General features: G+C 36.8%; 2 protein-coding genes and 1 long non-coding RNA gene across 4 annotated transcripts in view; 1 reads left to right on the top strand and 2 right to left on the bottom strand.

Annotated features, from left to right (window-relative positions):
* The window catches only part of arfgef1 (ADP-ribosylation factor guanine nucleotide-exchange factor 1 (brefeldin A-inhibited)), a 55,881-nt gene extending 46,321 nt beyond the window's left edge, over positions 1-9,560 (bottom strand). Inside the window, exon 1 of one of the 2 annotated variants that reach the window (XM_061965398.1) lies at positions 9,271-9,560. In XM_061965398.1, coding sequence (XP_061821382.1) covers positions 9,271-9,394 — 124 coding nt within the window. In that variant the 5' untranslated portion in view covers positions 9,395-9,560. The remainder of the gene's footprint in view (positions 1-9,270) is intronic. The other variant, XM_061965399.2, reaches the window with a different exon arrangement.
* The window catches only part of LOC133609628 (uncharacterized), a 46,599-nt gene that overhangs the window by 4,422 nt on the left and 25,543 nt on the right, over positions 1-16,634 (top strand). The window contains exons 2-5 of the long non-coding RNA XR_009815745.1: positions 630-701; positions 7,725-7,789; positions 9,288-9,356; positions 9,444-9,688. This is a non-coding gene — a long non-coding RNA (uncharacterized lncRNA). The remainder of the gene's footprint in view (positions 1-629; positions 702-7,724; positions 7,790-9,287; positions 9,357-9,443; positions 9,689-16,634) is intronic.
* The window catches only part of cpa6 (carboxypeptidase A6), a 33,897-nt gene continuing 29,737 nt past the window's right edge, over positions 12,475-16,634 (bottom strand). The window contains exon 11 of the mRNA XM_061965400.1: positions 12,475-13,047. Coding sequence (XP_061821384.1) covers positions 12,827-13,047 — 221 coding nt within the window. The 3' untranslated portion in view covers positions 12,475-12,826. The remainder of the gene's footprint in view (positions 13,048-16,634) is intronic.

The raw sequence follows: 16,634 nt of genomic DNA, 5'->3' as shown, positions 1-16,634 counted from the left end.
CTGAAAACTACAGTTCTTGTGTGTATTATTGTTTATTCCCAAAAGCCCCCTGCATGGCCCCCTGGTCTTTGTCACGTGTGCGCCAAGAAGAGAAGCGAGCCACTCTGTCTGCATCACATATTACAGCCGTGAGGAACTTTGACAAAGCATGGCAGAGAGAAAAGAAAAGACAGCGTTATTTAGGATGAGTGGCTCTGCAGGGATAGCGTACATACAAAGTCTCCAGCAGGCCCAAAGGGAAGACATTAAATATCATGTGTACATATACAGACACACAGTATACATACTATATATACATGAATATTTAAGCAATAATCTGTGCTAATCTCCTGTCATCTGTGTTTGCTGCTGTAGTTGTTTTAGCTGGTTGCAATGCTTCTGAAGTGTCAACAACTTTTATTTATCTGTTCATATTCAGCAGCAGCACCGTTTCCATGGTTTCACTTTTTCAATTCCTTAGGTGGCAGTTCCCCCGACAAGGCCCCCCGACATATACTATGAGCTAATCATCTGAGGGCTACTGACTCAGCCAATATGGCGACCACCATTCTTCACTGGAGTCTTATACACGTGTGTGTATTGCTGCACTTGTCATTCATTGTGTTTTTATTTTTGCATTTCTCTTCCAGCATAATTGTTCCTACTGATTATTTGTGACCTCTGACCTTACAAATGGATACAGATTCCCCCACACCCAAAAGGTGAGTGGAAACTGTTGGAACCACTCAAGATTTGTACTCTATTTACGGTGCACATGTTGGCATCTCAATATTTTAGCACAATTTGTAAAAATATTTTTAAAAAAGCATTCTAGTAATAGTAATCTTGATTGAATACATTTGATTCAAGAACTAACATGTGCTGCATAATTTCAACAATTAAAAATAATAAATTAATGTAGATGACCACAACGTGCACCACATGAAGCATGACTTCCCTAGATACTAGGGATGTTCGATCAGGATTTTTTGATGCCGATATTGATCATCCATAAGTGAGATACCAATCACATATACTGAACAACAATATAAACTCAACACTTTTGTATTTGCTCTAATTTTTCACGAGTTGAACTCAAAGATCTAAAACTTTTAGACGATACTGGCACACAAAAGATCTATTCCCCTCAAATATTGTTCACAAATCTGTCTAAATCTGTGTTAGTGAGTATTTCTTCTTTGCCTAGATAATCCATCCAACCTCATAGGTGTGGTGTATCAAGATGCACAGGTGTGCTTTAGGCTGCCCACAATAAAAGGCCACTCTGAAATGTGCAGTTTTGCTTTATAGTGGTGTGGGGAAGGTCAGAAAAGCCGTCAGTATCTGGTGTGACCACCATTTGCCTCAAGCAGTGCAACATGTCTCCTTCGCATAGAGTTGATCAAGTTGTTGATTGTGGCCTGTGGAATGTTGGTCCATTCTCTTTAATGGTTGTGCCAAGTTGCTGGACATTGGCAGGAACTGGAACATGCTGTTGTATACGTAAATCCACAGCATCCAAAACATGCTCAATGGGTGACATGTCCCATAAGTATGCTGGCTGTGCAAGAACTGGGACGTTTTCAGCTTCCAGGAATTGTATACGGATCCTTGCAACATGGGGCCGTGCATTGTTATGCTGCAACATGAGGTCATAGTCTCGCGTGAATGGCACAACAATGGGCCACAGGATCTCGTCAAGGTATCTCTGTGCATTCAAAATGCCATCAATAAAATGCACTTGCGTTCGTTGTCCATAACATACACATGCCCATACCACAACCCCACCCCCACCATGGGCCAATCAATTCACAACATTGACATCAGCAAACCATTCTCCTACACGACGCTAAACAACAAGCTTTCTGACAAAATGGGATTTATCCGTGAAAAAAACACCTCTCAAACTTGCCATACGCCATCGAATGTGAGCATTTGCACACTCAAGTCAGTTACGATGACTAACTGCAGTCAGGTCGGGACCCCGATGAGGACAACGAGCATGCAGATGAGCTTCTCTGAGACAGTTCGTGCAGAAATTATTTGGTTTTGCAAACCAATTGTTGCAGCAGCTGTCCAGGTGGCTGGTCTCAGACAATCATAGAGGTAAGGATGTGGAGGTCCTGGGCTGGTGTGGTTACACGTGGTCTGCAGTTGTAAGGAAGGTTGGATGTACTGCCAAATTCTCTGAAACGCCTTCGGAGACGGCTTATGGTAGAGAAATGAACATTCAATTTACGGGCAACAGCTCTGGTGGACATTCCTACAGTCAGCATGCCAACTGCATACTCCCTCAAAACTTGCAACATCTGTGCTGTGTGATAAAACTGCTTATTTCAGAGTGGCCTTTTATTCTGGGCAGCCTAAGGCACACCTGTGCAATAATCATGCTGTTTAATCAGCATCTTGCTATGCCACACCTGTGAGGTGGAATGGATTATCTTGGCAAAAAAGAAGTACTAACTAACACAGATTTGTGAACAATATTTGAACGGAATAGGTATTTTGTGTATATAGTCAAAGTTTTAGATCTTTGAGTTCAACTCCTGAAAATGTTTGTTCAGTGTATGTTCATTGTAACTTTTTCCAATGTATTTATGATGAGTACAATTGACAGTTTAATAATAACCATCATTTTAGTCAGAGTCCGCCAGCTAAAGTTTGTCGGTCTGGTAAAGTTAGCTTCGGTTGGTATCTATTTAAGGTACCTTCTGAAGCAGAGTAGAAGGTTTTATGGCTAATCTAAAACCTGCTTCTGTTCCTCCAAGCATGGCGGAATGCAGGTACTTCCCAAATGTCAACTGACGCTGTGGCAGCTGTAGAGGTGGAAGTAGTACTTTTACTTCAACTGTTGCTCCACGTACCCCTATGTACACTGTAAAACTTATGACGGCCTACAAGAGCTTTAGAGGTTCAAATGTAGGTCAAAATGCGCTATGTGGACAGACACTCTCACTGTTGAGTAGGAATAAACGCTGTCAGGACCTAGACAGAACGGCATCATTGTCAAACATCGCTTTATTCATGTTTCAAAAAGGTGGACGCTTATCAACTTGACGAGCCTTTCATTCACAGCACAAGCTGATCGTGGCTTAGATATGGTGTGCACAATAAATACAACAGTGAGTCAGTCAGCCTCTCAGGATGCAAATGAGCTGCATGAATCAGCTAGGGTTGATTTTTTGGGGGAAGCAGGCTCTGGTGGAGACGGCTGCTTAAATCTGAGAGCTGCTTGATAAAAGTCTCTCTCTCTCTCTCTCTCTCTCTCACTCTCTCACTCACATCCAAAGACGCCCTGTTTACCCTAAATATGAGCTTTGGAAGGGAGTAAACAGCGATACAATACAAACACTGTATCGAAAATTCTGACAGTTTTGATCAAGACTGTCGGAAAATGTATTAAAATTAATTTGAAAGGCTCTGCAGTTACAATATTTTCCTGCAGAAATACTTAATTTCCATTGCAAATAACAATTACCAACAAACTGACTCATTTAAGCCACACGTAAGTCCTTAAGCTATGTTTTAAGTTTGTACATTGTACATTTCAAGACTCATAGAGCTTGTACACTCGCTCATTCAAGTGCCTACTAGGCCACTCACTAAGAATAGACTTCAGGTGAGCACACATGAAATGCAACACACCAGTGACACAGGAAACACACTCGGCAGAATTTTTTCCACACTGCAGCCACGCGATGAATGAGAAAAACACCTGGCAGGGAGACTTAAGCTGTTGGATCAAGACTAATTCATTAAGAGCACATCCTGCCAGAATGTTGTTTGCACACACAAGCCAGTGGCTACAACACATATGGATTTGAATATACCACGTTCCGAAAAGCTGGGAAATTTCAAACTTCCTACAAGGAGTTTACACAGTACCAACAGTGGTGCACTGCAAGACACGCTAAAATATGGCCTTTAAATATTCTCATCTATCCAGATTTTCTCAAGGTATTGAATCCATCACAACTGGACTGTTCAGATTGTATTAAAATACTTTTCGCCTCTCTTCCAAGCAGGTTTAATCGGTTCTTAGGTAGGACAGCTCTAGTCTGAGGATGATGCAGGATGCAAAATATTTTTTTCCTCTAAAAGTGAAGACATGCTCAGACAAGGATTTTTACTCTATTGTGGTGCAAAACGACAGTTAAGATACAATTAAGTGATCCCTCTGCCAACACATCAACAGCCATAGAATCAGCCTTGTTAGTATTCCATTTAGTTGTATCGATGGTCAAGGATGAAAAGCAAGACTAGGGCAATATGAACAGCCCAGTTGTGATAGATGCAATGCCCTGACAATACTAAAATACTGTATGTTATTTGACTGACACAATACAACTTAGGGGGATTTTACAGAAAATTTGGTAAAATAAGGGTAATTCAAGAGGGCGTGGATTGTACAACTGTTATTTTACTGCTGTGCTTTTGTTTTGAAGGCTGTACTTTACCAGCTACAGGATATGTTATGCCGATGTTGCCATAGTGTCACTGAGCAGACCATATATGCGAGTTTCCCCGGAAAAACACGAAGGTTGACCGGTATGAATAGAACGCTACTTCTTTTTTTTTTTTACATGAAAATTGGTGTGTCAATATAGTATAGATAGTTCATGGTAGGTGAAGGACAGATGGCACCATTATAGTTCTGAGCGGTGCATGGTTCCATTAATGGAATCGAGATTCATCTGGTACCTGTATCCAGATCCTGTGCAAAAGGTAATAAATTATTCCTTCAGCCATGCACCTCCTCTCTCTACAAAGTCTGTGTTATTTGCGTGAGTCTGCTTAATGTATCTGCACAACTATGTGTTTACAAAGCTTGCAGTACATTGCTATATCCAAAGAAAACAAGCTTTTCATTGTCGTCAAGCACGTTTTCTCTTTACATCCAACTGCAACGCTTTGAGGTTCGACCTCGTAATCAGAGTGCAATAATTTCCTCCTTCCCAGCAGTTTCGAATGCAGCAATAAACATGGCCAAACTCTCACAAGAGCGCTCGGGATTCGTCAATTAAAAGGCAACACAACGCAGCTGATACACAGCTCGACGGGTGGGGTGGGAAGACATCCAAACACACGACTCTCTAGAGACGCTTTCTATACGCTATACGCCATGAGGACTGGTGGTGAGAAAAACAGCTTGAAGATAGGGTATGGTGGGAAGAGGAGACAAGGAGGTGGGCTTTCAAATAATTAAATAAAATACATATAGTGTGTTACATATTACAAATTATTGTCATCCTATAACCTTTGCAAGTTATTTTTTTAAATAAGTTGTAGAACTGTCATGCAAGTGTGAAAAGAAGTCAGCCACTGTTAAAACCTAAAAAATAATAAATAAGATTTAAAGCTAAAGGAAGAATGTGGACATGTTTCATGTCATCCCTCACTTCACTCTGCAGCATAGGTACTTGTTACGCAAAAATAAGGTTAACCACTGTTATTTAAATAAAGGTAACAGCACTCCATCTGAACCATGATAGCAAGGTGTCTGACATAAATTCTTATAAACTTTTTAACATCGCGAATTATCGTTGCAAAACGCAAAAGACACACAGTAAATCGAATTTCCAAATTTTTGTACAACTTCAGAGGCAAATTCTCCATACATTCTGATCAGATTATGGTGTCAGATTTAACGGTGCTTGTGTCTTGATAGCAGAAAGATGCTAAGCTACATATACTGTATGTACGCAATAAGGTAGTAGATAAAGTGCGATAAAGTTGTTGAATCTACCAGATTATTGTATCTCTTAAAGGGAACCTTTAATGCAAAACCAACTATTCTTACCTGTTAGTACCGTTTTTTGTGTATTTGAGATCTGCATAAATTCTGAAAATTTGAAACCAAACCATGGCATGGCAAAAATATTTATAAAACAATGTTGCCTTCCTTTATACTCCCTCCAAATGATAAGTTTGGAATTTGCGACGTTTTTTTCCAGTTGCGTTTTAGCGGATATCTTCAAATATGGTAAAGATTTACCCCAAGATCTTTGTACGAGTCCGCCATTGTAGTGAGACGTTGTAGTCAATAAGCTCTTTCATTTTCTCTATCATCTTGTTGTGGGACGGACTGGCTCGTACATGCACATGAATTCTCCGCTGTTGCCGTTTCTAATACAAAGTAGCGTATAGTTCCAATTTATATCCATCAGTAAACTTGCAAATGAAGCGCTAAAAACTAAAACAAAGATGGCAGAGAGAAGACGCTGTCAAAGTGGAGCCACGTAAATAAGACCGCCAACAAAACAGCAAATCCTCAAGAAAGTCAGAAAGCGGTTTGAAGGTGGTCTGTAAAACATAATCTATACAAATGTTTGACCAAAGAATCACTGTTCCATTTTATGTAGACAACAAGGAAGTGTTTTAATGTAAAAAACTAAATCATAATATCACCCCTTTAAATGGGATCACATCTCTTAGTGGTTATAAAGCTAGGTCAACAACACTTACATTTTGAGTCCTAACTACTATATTATTTTTGAAGGAAATAATGTAGATTATAGTTTCTGATACTGATTTACTCTGCACTGTTTTAAAAGGGTCAGCCATATTTGTAAAAGTATTTTGTGTCAAATTGCCTCTTACAGGCGACGTAAACTCTTGCTATACAGTATATACACCCAAATTATCCAAATGAACAAAGAGCTTATTCGGACCCCATGCAATTTTGATTGACGCTCAAAATTATGGTTTTGGTGTTAGCTTATTTTGAACATGCATAAAGTACAACATGACATCATATATTTCCAGTTTCTCATTATGACTAAAAGTCTTTTAGTAGAAAATATTATAGTTGATGCAAATTAAGTAGTGTGTTTTGGAAGTGTCGGCCATATTTGTGAGGTCTGTTTTGTCTAATTGCCTCCTAAAGGCGATGTATTCTCTTGCTGTAGCCAACAAAGAGGCTGGATCAATAACAAGGTAGGTCATAGAAGTAAACACAAGCCCTGCAGTGGAAACAATGACAAAAGAACCTCTTCTGTTGTCTCATCTGTGTGCACTGCAGAATAATTAATTTATAGACGTCTCAGTACTTGATCAGAGTATACACATAAGATGATGTATAATAAATGGGAGGGGTGGGGTTATAGAAATTATGCTCTTGCTAGTCTAAATACATTCTTTAGTATAAACAGAATAATTATTTATGCTTTCAGATAGAGCGCAGGCCCTGACACGCTGACACGCACTCTACTGCAAGCTCATTATCAGAAAACCAGTCCACCGGTGGGATTACAAGCAGCTAAAGGAGGCAGGGGGCGACTAACCAGTAAGCAGGGTCTTGATTAAAAGAACATTTAAAAAGGTAAATTAATCAAGTATTTATTATTATATATAATTATTTAAACAAACTGAATAAACAAATTATTCACTCTTATTTAGTTAAAAAAATAAGGGTGTTTCGGTTCGGGCCACTGAAGACGTTCTGACGTTTTGGAGAGGCTATGAGTCACCTTTAGGGAGTCATTGCATGGCAAACACTTTTATTTATGGCCCAGTGCTTATCATGGGTGCACATGTGGTGCTACTAGTGGTACAAAGCTTATAACCAGGAGGGAAGCCTGCTTTATAATCCTAGGTACAATAGTGTCATTGGCACAGGTGCATACCTCAAAATATAGTCAATATCCGTTACCTGGATGTCCGTTACGATACATACATTAGGTACATCCAATGTCATCTAAAACCTATAATAAAAAGTCTACTTGATTTCTGACGTTCATTGACAGGGCAGAGGCGGACGCCTGCATGCTCTAAGAGACGTCTCACAGCCCCGAGAGATGGAGGAGATTATGTAAGTCATTCTCTTTTCTGGGTCACACAGTCCTTTCTGGTGGTTTTTAATGCACTATATTACTATATCACTTAAGTTTGAATTCACAACAGTTGGTGTATTACCCAGCAAAGACCTTCCACTAGATGACTAATTAATTACCTTTACTGTGACTGATAATACCATGTGTCACTCCTCACTAAGCTCTTGATACTATTAATTTTACCATCCACAAAAAAGTTGGAAACTGTCACTTAGATCTTGCAAAGTCTTTGTAAACACCTGAAAGTCAGCTTACACTATGAAAATGCAGATTGTGTGGGTGTGCGGACAGGACAGGTAGCCTGTTGCCTGCTACACAAGATGGTCTCAGTGTCCCTACTGGCATCAAATTACACCCCAGGCAGAACAAAAGCCTTGTTTGTTGCAAGACCTAAATAATGTCTGGCATGTAGGAATAAGAGCCAATGGTAGTTTTTGCTTTTGCTTACTTATTTTGCACTATTGAAATATTTGACCTTTGTTTTATTCTGATTAGACTCATAATCAACAAATAAAATATAAAAGTTATACAACGTAATTATAAAAAGTATCTTCATCAGTAAAACTGGCCCTGCATTTACTTGGAATCAAATTGATAAAACAATGTAGAGCCAAGTACTATACACCTGTTAATTTACACAGTTAGCATGGGTTGCGACATAAACCGGACGTGGAAGTTGCAAACTTCAAAATAAGAGCAAGGAGACCAAAACAAGCAGGTTTAATCGCTCGTTTGAACGTTTGATTTAGTTAAAGTACACAAAAAACAGTTCATATTTCTTTAAAAATCAATGTTGGTTGCTACAAGGGTAATTTCAAACGCTGAACGTGAATGAGTAGGATTATATTTCATTTATGACCGGAAGCGGTTCTTACTACTTCCGATAACGTATTTGCCCGAGCTTAAATACGGTGCTACTGACAGCTGTCACCTTCTCTTTTCACTACCTCGAACTAACCCAAAAGTACAAGCGACGTTTGAACACTAAATTGCTTAATATGTGCATTAAATAACAGAACGAATGAGTTGCTGCGACGGCATGAGGGGAGGACGACGCGTCCCTTGTGTACCAGAAGGAGACGCCAAGCATTGTGGCCTTAAAGGCATGCCATTAAACGCTTGCAATAATTATAGTGTGTGTCGGGACGTGTGCATGTCCGCTATGTTGACATTACGTTGCTGAAGCACCCTTTGCAACTTTTGCACAGTTTTTTCCCCTGCGGCCTACAAGCTCTCATCGCCAACTTAACAGCCAAGCACCTCCTTGCACCATTTCCGCGTTGAATAGCGACTCGTCGAATAAACACACCAAAGCAAATACCGATGTTGTCTTTAAAGTCATCGGGCAATAATGGCGGCGTTTAGGCGCTTATGTTGCAGAATAGCCGGCTTAATAAGTGGAGTGGGGTGCGCGACGTCTCTAAATCAACGAGACACACACAAAAAACACACAACTTACCTAGTGCCACTTCACAGGCTTTGCGCAGTTGGGAGTGATGGGCTTTTTTCACCTCCTTGTCCGCCAAAATCTTCTCCAAAGCTCTGGTAAGGAACATGTTTTTCGTCTTTTTGCCCTCAAACATGACGCACCGGAATTCGGGGCGCGGTGTGTAAATGTAATGTGTGTGTCAGGCCGGAGGAGGAGTGAGGGAGAGGAGATCGAGGGCTCCAAAAACGATGTTGTTTCCCCCTCGGCGATGTCAGGCCACACCAACAAAAAACCAAACGCACAAAAAAGGTGGGCTCAATCCCGTCCGACGGACATCAACGACCTGCCTCCTGCGCCATGTTGGAGAGGAAGCGACGTCACGCACGTCGGCGAGCGGCCGCAGTGAGGCAGCAGGGAGATGCTGCTGCTGCTGCTGCTGCTCGGAGAGGTACTCCAAAACACTCATCTTTTCTCAAACTGACAGCAAAACTAATTTTAAGGCATTTTCATACTATACTCTTCGCCTAAAAATAATATATGCTATATAAAGCATTTATTATTTTGTTGCTTAAAATAATAACGCTCTTTATTTTTACATCTTATTTATTGAAATTAAATTTATATGATTATTTTAATAGAAGCAATTTGCATTTTATCATCAATTTCTTGCTTTAAAACCAAAAATATATATGTAACTTTTTGTGTCAACAACCTCCTCTTACAAGAAATAAATGTCACGATATAGCAGCAACATAAATCCCTTTCTTAATTTATATATATATATATATATATATATATATATATATATATATATATATATATATATATATATATATATATATATATATATATATATACATACACACACACACACACACACGTATACATATATATGCATACACATGTATACATATATATGTATACATATATATGCATACACATGTATACATACATACATACACACATATATATATATATATATATATATATATGTGTATGTATGTATGTATACATGTGTATGCATATATATGTATACATACATACATACATACACACATATATATATATATATATATATATATGTGTGTGTGTATGTATGTATGTATGTATACATGTGTATGCATATATATGTATACATATATATGTATACATGTGTATGCATATATATGTATACGTGTGTGTGTGTATGTATATATATATATATATATATATATATATATAATTCACTGGGTTTTCTTTATTTTCATGACTATTTGTTTGTCACCGAAGGCATCAAAACTATGAATGAACACATCCAATCCAATCCACTTTATTTATATAGCACATTTAAACAACAATGTTTCCAAAGTGCTGCACAGCTATGTTAAAAACAATATTATGCTCCACCAATGACTGAATAAAAAAATTTAAAAAATAAATATAAAAACAATATAAAAACAATATATAAATAAATATGATTTAAAAACAATTTTAAATGGTAAAACCAATTAAAACAGTAAATAGAAATCAAAATTTATATAAAAAAAACAACACAGAGGACAACAGAGGACAGAAGACCACACAACTCACACAGTGTTAAAAGCCAAAGAATAAAAGTGGACTTATGTACTTAACAAAAAAAAAGTGAACTAACTGAAAACATGTTTTATATTCTAGTTTCTTCAAAATAGCCACCCTTTGCTCTGGATTATTGTGTTGCACAATCTTGGCATTCTCTCGATGAGCTTCAAGAGGTAGTCACCTGAAATGGTTTTCACTTCACAGGTTTCATAGTTTTGATGCCTTCAGTGACAATGTCCAATGTAAATAGTCATGAAAATCAAGAAAACGCATTGAAAATTAGAATGTGTGTCCAAACTTTTGGCCTGTACTGTATATATATTAACCATTACAAGTAATAACACTACTTAAATTAGGAAATGTTAGTATGGTAAATGGTCTGTATTTCTATAGCACTTTACCATACCTGGAATGATACCAAAAGCGTTTTACATTATAAATCACATTCACACACATATTCACACGCGTATGCTGTACAATTAGGATAATATGATTTTATGTATACGTATGCATCCGAGTATGTAGAGATTTTTTTTTAATGTTTATTAAAACATTTTGTGGTTTTGCCTTTATTTTTTTCTCTATTTACATATTTTTTGTATGTGACATTCAATAAAATTGTTTATTTCTTTAAAAAAAAGCAATGTTAAAATTATAAAGTAACAAAAAAAAGAAGCAACAGCACAATATATTTGGATTTTCCCCCAAATTCCATGTTTTATAATTATGTTGAATTAAATTGTATCTTCTTATTTGCTTATAGCTTTCCTTAAAGTTCTAAATATACATGCAAACTAATTTGTCAAATTACATGATGACGATAACACAATATCTAATCACATGGCCTAATTGTTAAGTTATTAGTAGGGCTGTCAAAGTTAACACTTTAACTCATGTGATTAATCACTAAACGCTATTGTGTTAATCATTTATGAATGCAGATTAATGGCACATCTTATTTTGGCTGCACAAGCCTCTTTACCTTAACTGCAATCAACTATCAGATGCTGTAAAACAGTCAGCAAGTTTGGAACAAATAAATGACATGCATTCAAGTAAAACATTTAAAAAATGTTTCCTGTATAACATTCTGACAATACAATTTCACTTGTGTCAAAATATTGCGGTCTTTTTTTTTTTAAGTTAATTGGAAGTAGGTACACAAGTAATGTACTACAATTAATCAAGGTTAATCTAAAAGCAAAAGAGTGACTAGTCTGATTGAAACTGAAATAGTTATTAGTACTTTATTATTATTGATATAGATTTGTTATCATTCCAGTATTTTTATTAATTTTCTTTGGAGCAAAGCTATTTTTCTTCTGGTAAATATTTGAACAACATACATTTTTCAATGTTGTCTCAAAAATCCACTGATAAGGAATATAATAACACACGACTGTATATAGTTTACTGCATTTAAATTCTTCACTTAAATTCATTATTTTAATTTCCCCTTTTAGACTTCTATGCAAATACAGTAAAACATACAACTTAACTAACACAAGGAAAATAAAAAAATGATTCTTTGTGTATTTAAAAAAAAATACAGGTACGTCACATGGTTTCCAAAACGTATTATTTGTAGTTATAACTTTTATTCCCAATGCACCAACCGACCATGCCTTTTTGAATGAAAACATGTACACAGTCAAATAGCATATCAAACAGCATTTATTCAAGTAGATAACACCACGCACAAAAACTGTTAAGCCGTTCACGTAAACATTTGGGATCCATACCTGAGTAATGACATGCACAGACAGGTTATTTCCTGTAAATAACAAACAAATCACATACAGCTGATAAGAAAAAACATGTTTCAGCAATGAAGGCATTCATAGGTGTACATTAGGGTCCATTAGAAGTCAAATCATGGTACTTTCTTGAGTCAGCAAAGTTCCGCTGGATCATGACAAGTGCTTCAATGTCCGCCACTTCCTGCAAGAAGCTTATTTTTCAGATTTTCGAAGAATGAGACAATATTTTGTATTGAAAACAAATGAAAAATTATTTTATAGTGCATTTATAGATATGGTAATGTGTCGGGGTCACTGTAAGGGGGGCACTTCTTCAGCAAGCCTGTGGCGATGGCCTTCACCGCCCGCATAGTCTCAGTGCACGTGGGGTTGATCAGAGACTCTGGTAACAGGAAGCCAAAGTAGCCCGTGTCCCTCAACTCGAACGCAAATGCGTACGGGATGCCATTCCTGTAGGCCCAGTCGATGGAACTGCCTGAGCTAACATCTATGAGAGAAGAACACAAAGTGGAACACATGCGGAACACATCCATCTTTAAGTGACTTTGGTCCTCGTGTTACAATGTTTTGTGGTTCTGAAACACTCCCATTAATGATTAATATTAGAGTTTGGAAAAACTATCGTTATTGCAATATATTGCAATATAATGTTGATTTTTGATGTCTTACTTTTAAGTTCTGTACAATTGCCATCAATTGAAATGAATTATTTTATATATTTTGACTCCGTTTGTCCAAAGCTGTTTTACCGTCATCTAGTGTACATATATAAATTGTTTTTTAAGCTGCATTCTAAATTAATCAGTGAACTATGTAGAATATCGCAATTTATCGCCATACTGTGTCGTATAGTGAAGTCCTTGCCAATACACAGCCCTAATTATTATTGTATAAAAAATAGAACTTGTCAATGAGGTTAGACAACTACAATTTTGTTCTTTCAGTTAAACTGTTGCCTTTCATTATGTCTCCCAAGCTTGTGGTTATGGTTTTAGTTAAAGCATGCATACAGTTACAATATATATCACATAGTTCCATTTTCTCATTAAAACATGTACGAAAAGGAGTAGGAAGAAGCAGAGCTTATTCAATCCTACCCCTTTTCAATTTCAAAGCAATTTCTAACACATTTGTTAACTTCGTTTGCTCAATTTGTAACACAAACAAATTAAATAAATAATCAACACAGTTCTCATGAATATATAGTTAAGTAAGTTGTGATTCACATTATGAATAAGATTGTCTCATTTTTCATCCATCCATCCATTTTCTACCGCAGCAAGGTTCAAAATCTCCATCAGTTTTTTTCCCTTGTATTTTGTAAACATTTTGAGTTTGAACAGTTTCCAGTAAACTGGATCATATTAGTACATTGTTTTTCTTCTTTGCTTAATCAATTCCATAACTTAATTCCACATACTGATATGCTAAAGGCTTTTAGTGTCGTGCGTGTATACAAATGTTTTAAGTAAAAATGTCCTTAAAATTATATCTCCTCTTTTGTTAAGAAGAATTGTTGTACACTCTGGGTAGCATAAGGTAGACTCTTCTGATGGCAGTGTGTCAAAGAAAAGGAAAGTCAAATTAGACATTGCAAAATGCTCAGAGAGTCAGAAAGCCTAACCGCACTGGCCACTTGCTTGGTGTAAGCTGTTCGATTGTTCTGACCATCACCTTCAACATGTGAAAGGATCAGCTACTATAAAATAGACTTTGATAACTAAGCCGCATGGTGGTCTCAGTATTGAGACAACAGGGATCTGATGCCATGAAATAGACAGTGACAATTAGGCAGAATGGAGGTCTTGGTATTGAGACTAATATGATATGAGAAGTAATAATATGATAATTTAATCATTTATTTATTTATTCACTGTTGTGTTATGGATTGAGTAGAAACAAGTGTATTAAAAATTACTATGATACAAAAAAGGGTAAGATCAATTAAGCTCTGCTTCCTCCTGCTCCTTTTCAGACACGCTGTAATGAGAAACTGGAAATATGTGATGTATCATATTGTAATTTTATGCATGTTTGAAATAAACTAACACCATAACCATAACGAAGCAGTGTAGTGGTCTCATTATTGAGACAACACAGATCTGTTGCTATGAAACAGACAGTGATACCTAAGCAGCGTAGAGTTTTCAGTTGTGAGAATACTATGTAATGGAAACTGATAATAAAGCAGCATAGTGATCTCATTATTGAGACAACACGGATCTGTTGCTATGAAATAGACAGTGATAACCAAGCAGAGTAGAGTTTTCATTATTAAGACCACTATGAAATGGAAAATGATAACCAAGCAGCGTAGTGGTCTAATTATTGCGACAACGCGGATCTGTTGTTTAGAAATAGACAGCGATGACTTAGCAGTGTAGAGTTTTAGTATTGAGTCTACTATAAAAAAAAAAGAATGTGATAACTAAGCAGTATAGTGGTCTCATTATTGAGACAACACAGATCTGTTGCTAATAAATAGACCGTGATAACTTAGCACCGTAGAGTTTTCAATATTGAGTCTACTCTGAAATGGAAAGTTATAACCAAGCAGCATAATGGTCTCATTATTAAGACAACACAGATCTGGTGCTATGAAATAGACAGTGATAACTGAGCAGTGTAGAGTTGTCAGTATTGAAACTACTATGAAATAGAAACTGATAACTAAGCAGCGTAGTGGTCTAATTATTGAGACAACACAGATCTGTTAGGAAATAAACACTGATGACTTAGCATTATAGAGGTTTAGTATTGAGTCTTCTATAAAAAAACAATGTGATAACTAAGCAGTAGAGATGTCCGATAATATCGGCCTGCCGATATTATCGGACATCTCTACTGCTTAGCCGATAAATGCTTTAAAATGTAATATCGGAAATTATCGGTATCGTTTTTTTAATTATCGGTATCGTTTTTTTTTTTTTTTTTTTTAAATTAAATCAACATAAAAAACACAAGATACACTTACAATTAGTACACCAACCCAAAAAACCTCCCTCCCCCATTTACACTCATTCACACAAAAGGGTTGTTTCTTTCTGTTATTAATATTCTGGTTCCTACATTATATATCAATATATATCAATACAGTCTGCAAGGGATACAGTCCGTAAGCACACATGATTGTGCGTGCTGCTGGTCCACTAATAGTACTAACCTTTAACAGTTAATTTTACTCATTTTCATTAATTACTAGTTTCTATGTAACTGTGTTTATATTGTTTTACTTTCTTTTTTTATTCAAGAAAATGTTTTTAATTTATTTATCTTATTTTATTTTATTTTATTTTTTAAAAAGGACCTTATCTTCACCATACTTGGTTATCCAAATTAGGCATAATAATGTGTTAATTCCATGACTGTATATATCAGTATCGGTTGGTATTTCGGTATCGGTATTTAAGGGTTTGGTCAATTTCGGAATATCGTATATCGGCAAAAAGCCATTATCGGACATCCCTACTAAGCAGCATAGTGGTCTCATTATTGAGACAACACAGATCTGTGCTATGAAATATACAGTGATAACTAAGCAGTGTAGAGTTGTCAGTATTGAGACAACTATGAAATGGTAACTGATAACTAAGCAGCATAGTGGTCTCATTGTTGAGACAACACAGATCTGTTGCTATGAAATAGACAGTGATAACTTAGCAGCGTAGAGTTTTCAATATTGAGTGTACTTTGAAATGGAAAGTGATAACCAAGCAACATAGTGGTCTCCTCATTGAGACAACTTGGATCTGTTGCTTGAAAAAGACAGTGATAACTAAGCAGAGTAGAGTTGTCAGTATTGAGACCACCATGAAATGGAAAATGATAACCAAGCGGCATAGTGGTCTCATTTGTGGTCTCAGTGCTCCTTCCAGTGTGCAAGACAACCACAGGGATAAAGTAAAGGAATATTTGTCTTACTGTTTAATTTGAGTCTTGAATTGAATCTTTGGATTACTGTATTTAATGCGTGCTTCATGTGTTCTGTGACTGACTCAGATGTTCATTTAGCTACAAGTGGAGTAACAAAGGCGTCATGACCGAGGACCTCCTGTGTCTTCTAAGTAATACTCA

The sequence above is a fragment of the Nerophis lumbriciformis genome, linkage group LG07, assembly GCF_033978685.3.
Source record: "Nerophis lumbriciformis linkage group LG07, RoL_Nlum_v2.1, whole genome shotgun sequence".
NCBI lineage: Eukaryota > Metazoa > Chordata > Actinopteri > Syngnathiformes > Syngnathidae > Nerophis > Nerophis lumbriciformis.
The sequence above is the reverse complement of the archived record's forward strand: the minus strand, read 5'-3'. Positions and strand labels throughout refer to the sequence as shown.